The following is a 15,699-nucleotide window of genomic DNA, read 5'->3' as shown; positions in this document are numbered from 1 at the left end:
CAAGGGGTGTAGGTGGCCTAGAAGCTGGTAAGACAAGGAAATGGATTCTTAACTAAAGCTTCAAGAAAGGCAATTTGTTATGGATGCATTAGACAACTAATTCAAATACGTACTAGAAAATAAAAACTGATTTACTTTTGAATTTTCACTTACCAAGATACTGAGAGCAGATTATCCCTGCATGCAAAAGCAACAGGAAGCCACGAAGTGGCTGAGCCATGCTCTGCTCCAGAACTTCCCCTTCCTGCCCAACCTACCACCCCAGAAGAATAAAACAAAACCCCACAGAGAACCCCAAATGTCTGTCCTCTAATCAGTGAAGGGCCAATGGTAGGAGAAGTCATACTTCCAAGTTCTGACAATGATGACTAAGGCAAAGAGTACACATTTGATTGGAAATGAAGAAGATTTTTAAGAGCAGAGGGAAAATAAGAAGTTTCTTTATGTGGTTCCTTCTCTGAACTAAGGGAAAGAAAGAACAAAATTGGTATTTGTTCCATAGCTTATTAAGTTAGTATTGTAAGGCTGAGGTTGTTCTTTTTTTTTTTTTTTTCTGAGACAAGAGCCTCAAGCTGTGGCCCAGGGTAGAGTACTGTGGCATCACAGCTCACAGCAACCTCCAACTCCTGGGCTCAAGTGATTCTCTTGCCTCTGCCTCCCAAGTAGCTGTTACTACAGGTGCCTGCCACAACGCCTGGCTATTTTTTGGTTGCAGCCATCATTTTTATTTTTAATGAAACAAAGCACAGCTGAATTCATTATTTCCAAATACCAACACATTCTTCAACAAGGGTTTTGTGCATTTATTAGGTTTTTAGACATTAATTTATGTCAAAGTTCCATACAGACAACATGAAATCCATTTTCAAGTAAGATATACAGCTAGTTCTCACTATTTATTTAAATGGAAATATCTTAGTAATAAAAAAAACTCCTAGGCTCGGTGCCTGTGGCTCAAGTGGCTAAGGTGCCAGCCACATACACCTGAGCTGGTGAGTTTGAATCCAGCCCGAGCCCGCCAAACAATAATGATGGCTGCAACCAAAAAATAGCTGGGTGTTGTGGCTGGCACCTGTAATCCCAGCTACTTGGGAGGTGGAGGCAAGAGACTCGCTTGAGCCTAGGAGTTGGAGGTTGCTGTGAGCTGTGATGCCATAGCACTCTACCCAGGGTGACAGCTTGAGGCTCTGTCTCAAAAAAAAACAAAAAAAACTACTAAGGCTTAGCGCCCATAGCTCAGTGGTTACACTGGGGCTGGCAAGTTTGAACCTAGCCTGGGTCTGCTAAATGACAACAAGTACAATTAAAAAAAAAAAAAAAAGCCAAATAGCCAGCCGGTATGGCAGGTGCCTGCAGTCCCAGCTACTTGGCAGGCTGAGGTAAGAGAATCGCTTGAGCCTAAGAATTTGAAGTTGCTATGAGTTGTGATGCCATAGCACTTACTGAGTTGAGGGTGACATAGTAAGACTCTGTCTCAAAAAAACAAGAACAAAAACCTACTAAATACAAAATGCTGTATCACTACTATTCTGTAGGGAAATGGATGCATTACTGCTACAAAACTTTTAGAAATTTTCAAAACAAAGAGGTTTCAAATGATCTAAGCCAGTTTCTACATAACACCAACTACCAGTATGTGAAAGGATCAGTGGGCACTTTAGTCTATAAAAGGAATGTGAAATGATGCCAGGAAATGTCCTATAGCTGGTCTCATTTACAAGACAGGAAAATTTGAGCTTCGGAGGTTAATTATACAGATGTTTAATGAAAAAAAAAAATGGGTGTTTTACTTTATTCCCTATTAACTCATTTCTACATACTGTTCTAAGCACTCAGAGAGAAATCCCCACAGTGGTGGCAGACAGCCACCAACATCTGTACTGGAGCCCCAACTCACACAGTGAGGACTTCCTGTCAGCCGCAGGGACACAAAGAGCACTCACTCTGTGAACAGGCTCTCATTCAGTAGGTGCCGCCTTGTTTCTCTAAATAACGCCAGTAACCAATCCTGCTCAGGGTCTTTCTGCTATTTGCTAGAGCTTAGGTGTCTCAGCCATTAGAGGTGTGGGTCTTCTCTCCTTAAGCTGTGATACACCTTTGGCTACTCTGATCACTGCCTTGGGTCAGGGTTCTGGCTCCTTCAAGTATAGAGTTGGTAATCTAGATTGACCAAGATGGAAGGGCCTTATGAGTGTCTCCCACGAGCAAAGAAGTCCCTTATTCATCTCTACACTCCCATCTCCTGAAACAGTGCTGGGCACAGAGTGAAGGGACATTCACTGACATCCTGCTGAATCAACAGATGACCTGAGACCTCAAACAATTCACTTCCCTTCCTCCAGGCAAGTGAGTCTCTAAAACAGTCTCTCAAAAAGATGGGTCTGAGTCATTTGCCTCCAAACCACTGGGACTGGTTGCTATCAATGTGATATTCTTGCACTCCACTTCAGAATTAGTGTATTAGAATCTGAAGGCAGTAGAGAAAGAGCCTGAAATTTAACCCGTTTCACTACCACAGCCATATGGTCTCTCTAATCCCTGCCTCTAACAAGACACAGGGCTTGCATTCTTCGTTACCCTAGTACCAACAGTTAATTGCCCACACTGACCCAAAAAAGGCTGCAATTTAAACCCTGTTCTCAAAAACTCTGTGGAGGAGGAAGGAAAGTTCTGGCCCTTTAATAACAGGATTCTGACTCCTACAGACATTATAATGAGTAGAAAAAGCTGAAACCAAAAAAAGCACACACTACATGATTCCATTTATATAAAATTCTAGCGCAAGGCATGGTGGCTCAGACCTGTTATCCCAGCACTCTAGGAGGCCGAGGTGCGTGAATTACTTGAGCTCAGGAGTTCAAGATAAGCCTGAGCAAGAGTGGGACACTGTCTCTACTAAAAAAATCAAAAAACCAGACAGGCATTGTGGCAGGTGCCTGTAGTCTCAGCTACTTGCCAGGCTGAGGCAGGAGGATCACTTGAGTCAAAGAGTTTGAGGTTGCTGTGAGCTATAATGCCATAGCACAGCACTCTACTGAAGACAACAGAGTGAGACTCTTGCATTAAAAAAAAAATTCTAGGGCAGCACCTGTAGCTTGGTAGGTAGGGTGCCAGTCACATACACCAGGGCTGGCGGGTTCAAACCTGGCCCAGACCTCCTGAAGACCAATGACAGCTGCAACAATAACAACAAAAAAATAGCTGGGTGTTGTGGCAAGCACCCGTAGTCCCAAACGCTTGGGAGGCTGAGGCAGGAGAATTGCTTAAGCCCACAGCATTCCACCCAGAGCGACAGTTTGAGACTCTGTCTCCAAAAAAAAAAATCTAGAATAGGCATTAAGAATCTCTGGCACTAGGAATTGTTAAGAGTGGATATGGCTGAGGCAGCCAGCAACTGGTGGGAAAGGGCACAAGGAAACTTCCTGGGGTTACAGAAACATTCCCCATCCTGATATGGGGATGGAATACACTGGTGTGTGCTTTGGTCAAAACAAGAAGACCTGTGCGTTTCACTGTAAGTAAACTATACCTCAATAAAAACTAATACCATTGTCTCAAAAATAAAGGTAAACAAAATTACTTGCTTGCTTTGGGTCCTTTTCTTTCAAGGATAACCTTTTCTAGTTTGTATAGATATTTGTCTTGTCAATCTCACACTGTTTCCACACTCGTCCATAGTGGCATCTCATTTGGTTTCTGTTAAGCAGAATTTTATTTTATTTTACTTGAATTTGAATTTTACTCTTGCCTTCCAGACAAACTGCCCAGTTCAGTACCACCTATGCATGGTATGTGCCTATTGGATTCACCTTGCCCTTTATTATTAAAGAGCAGGTAGATGAGAAAGGGTTAAGAGCTGCAGGAGGCCCCAAACCACCTGCTTTAAGACTGAGTAAGTAATGAATGCCTCCTACACTGAGTGTCAAGACAACACTCACTCAGACAACAATCAGGGCGACCACTTTCTTGCCTTTTTGCTAGCCAAATCATACTCCTAAGTACATAAATAATAACAATAATGATAAAGAAATATATACAATGTACTTTTCTACCCCAAAAGAGCTGAAGGATCAAATAACACATTTTGTTTCTGTGACAACTGGTATACCTGGTAATGATTGGTCTGTACCATGTGCTGTGGGCTGGGATAAAATCCTTCGCTGGACCTCGGGCTAGGATAACCAGGTCTGCTGGGCTGTGAACAAAGCAACAGAGCATTATATGAATTATGAAAAGGGTAGAAAAGATACTTCTTTAATAGAGCTTAGTTAAAAAGAACCATAAAAAGAGTGCTATGACATTTCAATGTGGGAAAGAATAGTTTATTCAATAAATGATGCTTTGACAACCAGATATCCACATGTGAAAAAAATGAAGTTTGAACTCTTCCTCAAAATTTAACAAAAATTAACACAAAATGGACCATAGACTTAAAGCGAAAAACCTTAAGATGCTTAGAAGGAAACATCAGAGTAAATCTTTGTGACCTTGGGTTAGACAATATTATCTTAGTTCTGATACCAAAAAATAGCTAAATTGGACTTCACCAAAATTAGAAACTTTCATATTGTAAATTATGCCATCAAGAAAGTAAAAAGACAACCTAAAGAATAGAAGAAAATACTTGCAAATCACTTGTCTGATAAGATATTCTTATCTAGAATATACAAACAATTCTTATACATCAACAATAAAATGACAAATAGTCTAACTGAAAAGTGGACAAAGGGCTTGAGTAGATCTAAAGAAGATAAACAAATGGCCAGAAAGTACAAGAGAAGATACTCAACACCGTCCTGCATCGAGAAGAGGCAAATCAAAACCACAGTAAGCCACGGTTTCACAACCAGTAGGATGGTTATAATAAAAAAAAGAAAAGAAAGTGTTGAGAAGGATACGGAGCAACTGGAACCCTCGTGCATTGTTGGTGGGAATGTAAGGAATTACCATACCACCTAGCAAATTCCACTTTTGGGAAAAATATATGTCCACACGAAAAGATGTACATGAGTTACATGAAGGCTGAGGTGGGAGAGTTGCTTGAACCCAGGAGTTCAAGGCTAGCTGGGGCAACACAGTGAGACCCCTAGTCTCTAAATGCGCAAGCCCAAAACCACGTATAAGAATGTTCTTAATAGCATTACTTATAATAGCTAAAAAGTAGGAACAATCTGTGTCCATCAACTGATGAATAAACAAAATTCAATCAATTCATCAATATTTGGTAATTAAAAGTTATGAAATACTGACACATGCCACCAAATGGACGAAGTCTGAAAATACTGAGTGAAAAAAAAAAGCCACAAAGAATTGTATTTCTGTATGATCCATTTACGAAATGTCCAGAATAGGGAAAAAACAAGAGAAAATAGATGAGTAGTTGTTAGAGATCGGGAGAAAGTAAGAAGACTGCTAATGGGTGCAGGGTTTCATTTTGGGGTGATAAAAATGTTCTAGAATTAACCGTGATGGTTAGACAACTCTGAATATTCTAGAGATGGTAAACTGCAAAATTTAAATGGTTAAATAGTATGATATATGAGTTGTATCTCAATAAAGCCACGAATCTACCATCAATAACAAAAAGGGATGTTAAACGCCTTGGGTGTGAGAAACCCACGTGCCCTCTCGTCTGGTGAGCTGGGATCTGGAGGGGCACACCCACTCAGCTTGCTACTTCCTGGCTGTGTAGTCATGGTCTGGGGATCACACTCACTGCCTTTTATTTCCTCACCCATAACAAGGTAGAGTCTCGGGGTGGTGCCTGTGGCTCAAAGGAGTAGGGCGCCGGCCCCATATGCCAGAGGTGGTGGGTTCAAACCCAGCCCTGGCCCAAAACTCCAAACAAACAAACAAACAAACAAACAAAAAAAAAAACAGGTAAGGTAGAGTCTCTAAAGTCGCTTACTGCTCTAAAATTCCCACTTTATTGTGGGATAAATTAATTCAAATTTCATAGCAAAAGAATAGTTTAGTCTGAACACAAGGCTAAAAGAAAGGTTAATAAATGGCTCCTAAAACTTGAAGGATTTAACAAGGTGAAAACCATTTATTTTTTTCCAGCCAAACTCAGGCCAGGATAAAAGGAAATGGATTTTAAGTCTCAGCAGGTATAAGGGAGTGAAGCAAACTCCTCCTCCCCCACAGCGCTGGACCAACACACGCTCAGCTGCAGTTAGGACCAGAGTACATTAGTAGCGACTCTTAATCAGTCTCATCTCCCCGAAGCTGTCTGAAAACACAAATCCATACACACATACACACACACACACACGGGTCTGAAGGGTAGTCCGTCTGGAACCCCCTCTGCCTAGAATGTCTCCTTCCATTTGCACATTTCCCATCCTTTCAGTCTCCTGATTTCACCAGCCTGACACAGACTTGAGCCCTCCACTCTCCTCCAGCTCTTCAGATCTCAACTACTCCTGTACTGGCTCTAGCCCTGGGCTGGGAAACCCTTCCTTATCCCTGTCAAATTTCAAAAGTGCCCCACTGCAATCTACTCTAAGTATGAGCATGAATTCTTCAAAGATCCACCCAATAGGAAAGGAGGTGTTCTGTTTTTCTCTACTGTGCACTGGGACAGCAGTTTCCAGAGCATGTTCCATGAAGCCCAAAGGACTACCCTTTAGACTCAAGTACGTGTGTGTGTGTGTGTGTGTGTGTGTGTGTGTGTATACACATATTTGTTTTTTCAGACGGTGTCTCACTCTGTTGTCTATGCTAGAGTGCTGTGATGTCAGCCTAGCTTACAGGAGCCTCCAACTCCTAGGCTCAAGCAATCCTCCTGCCTCAGGCCAGGACTTTAAGACCAGTCTGGGCAATATAAATAAGCCCTGTCTCTATAAAAAAAATAAGAAAAGTTAGCTGGATGTGATGGTGGGTGCCTGTAGTGCCATTTGCTTGGAAGGTTAAGGCAAGAGGATAGCTTTAATCCAGAAGTTTGAGGCTACAGTGAGTGAGCTATGCTGGCACCACTGTCCTCCAGCTTGGGTGATAAGAGACCTTGTCTCCAAGGGAAAAAAACAGCAAAAAACAGTCTAGAGTGGAAGAAGATATTGTACCATACCCAACAACAAGCATCTGGGGATTTTGGTACCACTCCCTCATGGATGCTGAGGGACAGCTGTATTTGTGAGGGTGCTTCTGATGCTCGCAACGACTGGCATATAAGGGTAGAGGCCAGGCAGGCGAGAATTTTGGCAGTTAAGAGGACAAACCTCAACAAAAGGACCTGTCTCACATCACACAGGACTTTCTGATGCCTCTCTCAACTTTATAGGTAAAGCAGCAACAGCCGTTCTGTCACCTAACCTAGAACAAACTGCTTTACAGATTAACACAAATGATACTCAGCCTAGTTTATCAGATGCCGAACTTCGCAGAATAGCAACTTCTTTGTATACTAATGGGCAATTTTATTTCCTTTAAACTTTACCAAGATCTTCTCACCATTCTAGAAAACCACATCATCAAGACTAATGAAATACTTATCAGTTGAGGCTGAGGGGTCTGTATTTGTGGCTGTGGTATTTGTGGTGATTATGCAAACAGGTCTCCTGGTGTGCTCAGACATCAATGTTTAAACATATGTGCACAGTGTCATCAAAAATAACTTTCCTGTTACTTCTCCTGTAAAGTGAGGTCTCCTAACCTAAGTATCCTTACACTAATATTTTGAAATTAGTGAGTTATTCTATTAGCATGTATTTTATTTCAGGATTAGTAAACAGGCCATTAAAATTTTTTTTGTTATATAAATGGAGGGCTAGGTTTGATTAGGGCTGAAGAAAACTGGCTTTATTTTCTTTGAGATGCTGTTTTAAAGCTGTTCTGAGGCAGCCATTCTCAATATTTCATTTTTAGCACCCCTTTACACTTTTAAAAATTACTAGGGACTTGAAGAGCTTTTGTTTATTTGGAATATAGCTACCAGTATTTATGAAAACTTAAATCACATACTTAAAAGTATGTATTAATCCTATCATGTTTAAAAAATAACTATTTTTTGAAACAAACAAAAGCTAAAAGAAGGACATCTTTTACATTTACATAAATCTCTTAATGTCAGCACGAGGAAAGATTCTCTGATCTGCTTCTGCAGTTTGCTGTGATATGCTGTTTTACTGTAGTAGCTGAAGAAACGCAGCCTCACATAATCATGAAGTTGGAAAAGGGAGAATTATTTTAATAGTTTTTTAGCACAACTGAAGACACTGTTTCCTGATACTACTCTAAAACTCAACAGGAGGTAGTTGCTTAAAGGTGACTTGTAATGTGGAATTGGAGACCGTATCATCTACCAGTTATAAAACAAGGGTTTAAAAAAAAAAATCTATTACTCTAAGTTATAGTTTGAAGGGACCGCTAACCCATGTGATCTTGTAACATCTTGTATTGCCCACTTAGAAAATACTGGTTTAGTGAGGTCTGTAGATCTTCCCCTAAATCATCACATTTCAGTATATAATACATACATTAAAAAAAAATCTTATCATCATCCTGAACTCATCAGAACAGTCTAAGAATTGGAAGGCTGTCAAGGTCATGCTGATGTTTTTCAAAATTCTAATTTTTGCTTGAAAACAAAAGAATTTTTAATAGAAACAGGGTCTCACTATGTTGCCCAGGCTGGTTTCAAACTCTTGGACTCAAGCAATTTCCTGCCTTGGCCTCCCAAAGTGTTAAGATTACAGGCATGAGCCACTGAGCCCCGCCAATCTACACTACTTTAGATAATTTTCTAACCATTGATTTGGTGATTTTCATACTTTTTCTTGAATGGTCAAACAGTAAATATTTCAAGTTTTGTAAACCATGCTGTCTTTGTTGCAACTATTCAACTCTGCCTGTGTAGGCAAAACTGGCCATGGATAGTATACAAGTAAATGTGTTGATGTTTTCCAAAAAAAGTTTACTTCACAGAAATAGGCAGTATGCCATTATGGCTTATTGGTTTAGCTGATCAATAAAAATTGGTGTAGGGTAGAACAAACTGATTAAAGAGCCTCAAAATATGCATTTTGAAAACAGCTAAAAAGATGAAACGTAGGGTTCTTTATTTAAAATTTTAAGCAGAAATGGTCTTTTTATGCTAAAACCAAAAAAAGCCTAACCATCTGTCTCATGAACCTAATTTAACAAGCCAAATTAAAGTGATTAAAAATCTAACTGATTGGAATATAGAAAAATGTTTACTTTTTCCATGAGCATTAGAGAAGGGCTGCATTATTGGTGCTCATCATCAAATCCCTATGCTATGCTAACACTTCTGTGTACTAAATAAAGTGCTATAAAATGAATCACCCCACAATATCCCTAAGAGGCAAAGAATATAAATACCTTCATTTTACAAATTGTGAAAGTGAAGTTTGGAATAGGCAGGTAACTTTCCTAGCTACTGTACACAGAAGAGTCCCATGTGAATGGGTCGACTTGACTTTAAGGCCTGAGAAATGAGATTCTCTTGTCTCCCAACACTGAACTATTCTGTATTTATTACTGAATTTAAAAAACAGGCTAACTTATAAATAGAATATGGATGGCCTTAAATGCTGGGATGAGGGGGTCACATTATTTCTTTCTGTGGGTAACTAAGGATTCTTTGTTGTTATTAAACTAGGAAATGACAGAAAAATGTTCTGGCTTGCTTACTTCCTAGCTCAAAGCTACATCCATCACACAGACCATGTGGGTGGTTTTCCTCCTCTGGGCCTTGGTTTCTCTCCATACAGAGGGGACTGACCTAAGGCACCTTTTACTTCTGAACTTCTGCTGCAGAATTGTTGACCACGTGTCTTCACTCTCAATGTGTGATAGCAATATGTTACTGTTACACGGTTCAAAGTGATGACCAGGAAAGTGAGTGGCCAGCTATCATCATAATAAACTGGGGTTCGGCCCCTGTGGCTCAAGCGGCTAAGGCGCCAGCCACACTATACCTAAGGTGGCAGGTTCGAATCCAGCCCGGACCCACTAAACAACAATAATGGCTGCAACCAAAAAATAGCTGGGCGTTGTGGTGGGCGCCTGTGGTCCCAGCTACTTGGGAGGTTGAGGCAGGAGACTCGCTTGAGCCCAGGAGTTGGAGGTTGCTGTGAGCAGTAAGCCATAGCACTCTACCCAGGGGGACAGCTTGAGGCTCTGTCTCAAAAAAAAAAAACTGGTACAAGACTTAAGCAATACTTTGTGTTAACAGATTTCTGAACATTTTCCTAAAAGAAAATGAAACAAATAATTGTCAAAGTTTCTTAATATATTTTTTAGCTAATCACATATCAAAAAGAGGTAATTTAATTATTAGTTTTTTAGAGATGAGGTCTTGTTCTACTGCCCAGGCTTAAGCACAGTGGTGTGATCACAGCTTGCTGCAGCCTCCAACTCCTGGGCTTAAGTGATACTCCTGCCTCAGAGAGTACCTAGGACTATAGGGGCAAGGTCATCACCCTGGCTAATTTTTTTTTGGTAGAGATGTGTCTCACTATGTTACCCAGGGGTCTTAAACTCCTAAACTCCCAAAGTGCTGGGATTACAGGCACCACCACACCCAGCCAAACAGCGTGCAATTATTATTCACAAAAAAGCCTATTATCTACTTACTTTCTAGAAAAAGGTCTGAAATGGATTACTCACACAATTAAACCAGTCTGTGAAAATTGTAACTAACCTATGAAAAGGCAAAGGTGTATAAAGACTTCTTAAACTAAGGAAAGTGTTTAAGGACCAATTTCTGTCAATGCTGTCTAAAACCCCCAGCCCCGCCCAGCTCAGCAATTAACAGGGCACCAGCACAGGACTGAATCTGCACGGGCAGGCAAGGCCTGAGGACACTGCCAGCAGATCCCACTCGGGCAACAAAAGGAGATGTAATGTACTTGCTTTTCTATACAAACAACTCAGGCACCAGCCAGAACAACAACAACAAAAATGTATGCAAAGTTCCCAAAAAGATGAAAGGAATATGATCAGGTCATTTTTAAATAAAGCAAAATCTAGAATGTCTGTGGCCCAGTTTGATGTTTGAATCCAGATTTGATCATTAGGGAGATCTCTGACAACCAACAAAACAACAACCTCCCTCAAGGCAGGGAGCCCATTGAGTTGAAGGGAAAATGGGGAAGAAAAGGAAGAGCAGTTTAAAAGACAACATCTGATCAACTCACTCAAGGCTTAAAATAGCCTCTACCTGACATATAAACTAATGCCCAGAGAAGGAGCAAAGAAGAAACCGTTCCCTAGGGTTGTAATTGTTACTCTTGAACAGCCTGATACTGGAGTTTCTCCTCCCAGAAAATAGCTGCCTACATCACAAATCTCAAGTTAGCAGGATAACCCAATGTTGGGGGGGGGGGCATGGCTACCTTAGGCGGTGCTTCATCAGACCCTCCGGAGTCCCAGGACACTGTGGCCTGTCTTCGGGACTCCATCCTCATCCGCTCTTCTTGCTGAGCCTTCTCCTCCTCCAGGATGGTGCTAGAGAGACAATACATGGTTTTAAAGGGAGCTGACAACCAGGTGAGTCACCAGACCCCACCCTGCCTCATCTTAGGAACACTAGCTGGCTCGTAGTAGATGATAACAAGGAAGAAAGAAGCCCATGCACAAAGGAAAGAAGGATCAGGTTTCTAACTTCACAAAATGAATGACTGCAGAGTGCCCTGGTCTGAGCAGGCAAGTCCACTTAAAGCAGGGTCACAGGTGAGAAAAGGACAGCTGGAGAAGAAAAGAGAAGTTGGAGAAAATGAGCCAAGGAGAAGTGTTGTGTGCTCAAGTTTATTTTGAGCAGAACAGTATTACCCCAAGATACCCCAAGCAGCACTTTGTCAAGCATATGCATGTCTGATCACACCAGCACACTATGTGGCCAGTTGGTTCTCGAGCCAATAATCTCCCTGGATGGCTCAATACATCTTCCTAACTTTTAGCTTAACCATTGTTTTTTTGATCAGGAAAAAAGGAAAACTGCAACAAACAGTCTTTACATGGGTTTCTGAAAATACCCTTTGCTTTAAAGTGGAAATTCCTGCAGTTAGTAAGGCCACTACTTACCGCTGCTTGACCACTGGGAAGCTATCTCAAGTCCCACATACCGCCGCAGCCTCCGCAGTAACTGCTAGGCGGCTTGCTCCCCTCGGCTGCTTGCCATCTCCTAAGTCCCTCCGAGCGCAGCTGGAGCGACACTGGTAGCCTTTCCCTTCTACACAGAGTCCCTGGGGCTCAGTGCATGGCAGGGTTTTGAAACTTTCAAGCTAACTGTGCCAATAGCTCTTTTCTATATGCCTGCAACTTTACAGTTCTAATAATGAAGCTCATTCAAAGTTTCTGGCCTCCTGGTAGATCGAGTGCAGTAAATAACCACCCAGAATTACTCAGGAAAGAGTGACATCAGCTACACCAGACTCTTTCTAATCTGGGAATTTGCTCAACTGTTTAAAAAGACATTCCTGCCTGGCTGGAGGCTAGAGTGCTGTTTCTCACACAACCCAACTCACACAGTCACCTTCTGAATCAAGAAAAGAGACAAAATTCATTTCCTAACTGCCCTGAGTCAGCAAACCACAACTACAGATGCTAGGATTTTTTTTCTCCCCCAAAGCAAAGGCAATGTCCTCTTCAAATAAATGATCACTTTATCATTTTACATAAAAACATTCAGGTAGAAGATCCCACCCTCTCCTCAAAATAGGATTTTAGTTTCCCCTTTGTTCCAGTTAAATGATCCTGGCGAGCAAATAAACACCACAAAGCTTTCAACAGCATTTAAGAGTTCTGCAGCAGTCTCCAAGGACAGGCAGGATGCCTGCTGGGTGCCACCGTTGGGAACCTGGCCACGTGCCAGGCCTAGGTAAGCCAGGTGGGCTGTCTATGTGCAAGTCCAGGACCACGTCTAGGGATATAGGGTACTGAGAGGGTCCTACTCCAGTAGGTGGGTGATGCTCTGCCCTAACCCTCTAATCAGGAGAGTGCTCCCCTCAGGCTGGTGAGGGGTTAAGGAGAGCAGAGCTACAAAAGCGCCTGCTATAATCCTTAGCTGTCATCAGCAGGTATCTCTGACAGGGCATTTACTCAAGGATTGCTCATTTATCAAGTATTTGCTAACTTTCTGCTGTGAGTGGGACACAGGTGATAAGGTCTTTGAGGTGCTCTGTCTGTGAGAAAAGAAAATCTCAATTCCTGAAACAGGACACATATGTTGTGACTGAGAAGGACAGAGAGCTCTGGCAGGCTTCAGAGACAGACCCAGCCTGAGCACAGTGTTATGGGACCAAGAGCACAGCAATGTCTTCTGTCCATTCTTACATGGAAATAAACAGCTTTATATTTCAATTTTCTTTATGTATTTAAATTTAAGATTTATAGAAACTTTTCTTATACTTCAAATCAAACAGCACCTGGCACAGTTTACACTAAAATATTTGCTAAATGAAAAAATATAGTGTATGTGTAAATATACATATTATCATGACCTGTTAAGACATGTAACTTCACCAAGAAAATTCAAGTTTTATCAGTGATGAACAAACTGAATGGGAAAACAGAAAGGCACAGTGTGCAAAGTGTGGGGTTTGAGTCACACTGAATTCACGCTGACGTTCTGCCTCAGGTCATATGACTGTGGTTAACTCTGTTACCTCCAAGCTTCACCCACAAAATGAGATGCCACCCGAACTACTGATTTTGAAGGGCTGTTGTGAAAACCAAAAGGAAAAATCTATACGAAAAGCTCTGAAATCCAAGAAGCTTTGAAATGGAAAGAACTATCACAAATTCCCCATGAAATAATATTCCACGTACCTAATGGCTACCATTCTCATAAGGAGCTTCAAGTATTTCAAACAAGTTAAAATCCAATTAGAGCTTGAGGCTGAAAAGCACATGTCTTTTTGCAAATCTATCCCATCACTCACTGTAGTATTAGTGACACAATTACAACTGTCCACCAATCAAACCAACAGATCAAGAATATGCCTGTGAAAACATCATCACTGGTGTACAATGCCTTAGAACTTGGCAAATACAAAGAAGTTACAACTAAGGGAAATAGGAGTTGATACCTGAGCTAATACAGCTTCACCAAGTCCCAATCACTTACCAGTGGGAAAGTTGGAAGGTACACCTTAAATTTCTAGACTGAAACACCAATAAATCCATACCTCAAAAGCAGTGGTTCTCAACCTTCCTAATGCTGCGACCTTTTAATATAGTTCCTTATGTTGTGGTGACCCCCCAACCATAAAATTATTTTCGTTTCTACAGTAGCAACCACTGCTCAAAAGGCTACTAATGGAGTAAAAATACATGTGTGTGTATTTGTAGAGCTGGTGCCCCAGTGCACACAAGTGCAGTAACTACAACTGCTTCCAAGTCATCTTCTCTGTCTCCCCGGCTCCTGATCTGTCGTCCTTCCTCCATGCCAGGTACGCTCTCCAAACCCACTATGTTCGCCACTATCTTTGTGTTTTCTCTTGCCTGGAAAAGCTTTCTCTGCTTTATCTGGCCAGCTCCTACTTATGTCTCAAGTGTCAAACACTAGTCCTCCAGAACACTTTCCCTGAAGCTCCTTCTGCTCTTCAGGCTGAGTTACATCATACTCCCATTTGCTCCCAAAGCAACTACAGCTCTGTTTTGCTTTTTTGAGACAGAGTCTTGCTGCATTGTCCAGGCTGGAATGCAGTGGTGCCAAGATAGCTAAATATAACCTCAAACTCCTGGGCTTGAGTGATCCTCCTGCCTTAGCCTCCTTAGTATTTAGAGCAGGGGTCCTCAAACTACGGCCCGTGGGCCACATGCAGCCCACCTAGGACATTTATTAGGCCTGCTGGGTGTTTTTGCCGCTGCTGCCTGTCCTGCTTAGCAGCCAACTCATCCTAGGGCCTGCAGTCCGGCGCTCCAATGGTCTGAGGGACAGTGAACTGGCCCCCTGTTTCAAAAGTTTGAGGACCCCTGATTTAGAGTATAGGTGCATCCCACCATGCTGGCTAGTTTTTTTTTGGTAAAGAGGCAGGATCTCACTATGTTGCCGGGGCTAGTGAGATCCAGAAGTGCTAGGATTAAAGGCATTAACTTGATTTTCACTCTTGCCTAAGGCATTACATATAATCTGTTTGCTTGACTTTTGCTCCTCCTAGACCAAGAGTTGTTACTTGAAGCCCCATTTTTACATGTCCAGGATTGGCACAGACCTAGAATCCTAATGTGCATTAATAAGTGGCAGGTGAATGGATGAGCGAGGCCCCATCAGTAGAGTACATCCACACATTAGCAAAGAGGAGAGCATTACCAAGCTTCCTGTTCTCTCAACTGGCCAAACATGAGAAGATGGCCACTGGAGGAAGGAACCCGTCACAGACTGGACCAAGGAGGGTCTCCGTGGCCTGAGAGGAGCATGTCCTTGGTTAGTTTTCAGCACCCTGATCTCAATTACCTGACCCTTAAAATAAACAACAAAACTTGAATCAGAATGTCCTGAAATTTTTGGGCTTAAACAAGTCCATAAAAATTAAGAAAGAGGCTCAGTGCCTGTGGCTCAAGTGGCTAAGGCGTCAGCCACATACACCTAAGGGGGCAGGTTCAAATCCAGCCTGGGCCGCCAAACAACAATGACAGCTGCAACTAAAAAATAGCTGGGTATTGTGGTGGGTGCCTGTGGTCCCAGCTACTTGGGAGGCTGAGGCAGGAGACTCACTTGAGCCCAGGAGT

General features: G+C 42.0%; 1 protein-coding gene across 10 annotated transcripts in view; it reads right to left on the bottom strand.

The window, feature by feature from the left end:
- The window catches only part of PTK2 (protein tyrosine kinase 2), a 325,228-nt gene that overhangs the window by 39,254 nt on the left and 270,275 nt on the right, over positions 1–15,699 (bottom strand). For 8 of the 10 annotated variants that reach the window (XM_023514953.1, XM_023514950.1, XM_012807025.2 and 5 more), the window contains 2 exons: positions 11,361–11,472; positions 4,109–4,195 (listed from right to left, as the gene is read on the bottom strand). In XM_023514953.1, coding sequence (XP_023370721.1) covers positions 4,109–4,195; positions 11,361–11,472 — 199 coding nt within the window. Of the gene's footprint in view, positions 1–4,108; positions 4,196–11,360; positions 11,473–12,048; positions 12,481–15,699 lie in introns of those variants that run through there. The other 2 variants (XM_023514955.1, XM_023514956.1) reach the window with 2 other exon arrangements.

This window comes from Otolemur garnettii, unplaced genomic scaffold, assembly GCF_000181295.1.
Source record: "Otolemur garnettii isolate 467f Iridium unplaced genomic scaffold, OtoGar3 scaffold00062, whole genome shotgun sequence".
In the NCBI taxonomy this organism is placed as follows: domain Eukaryota; kingdom Metazoa; phylum Chordata; class Mammalia; order Primates; family Galagidae; genus Otolemur; species Otolemur garnettii.
The sequence above is the reverse complement of the archived record's forward strand: the minus strand, read 5'-3'. Positions and strand labels throughout refer to the sequence as shown.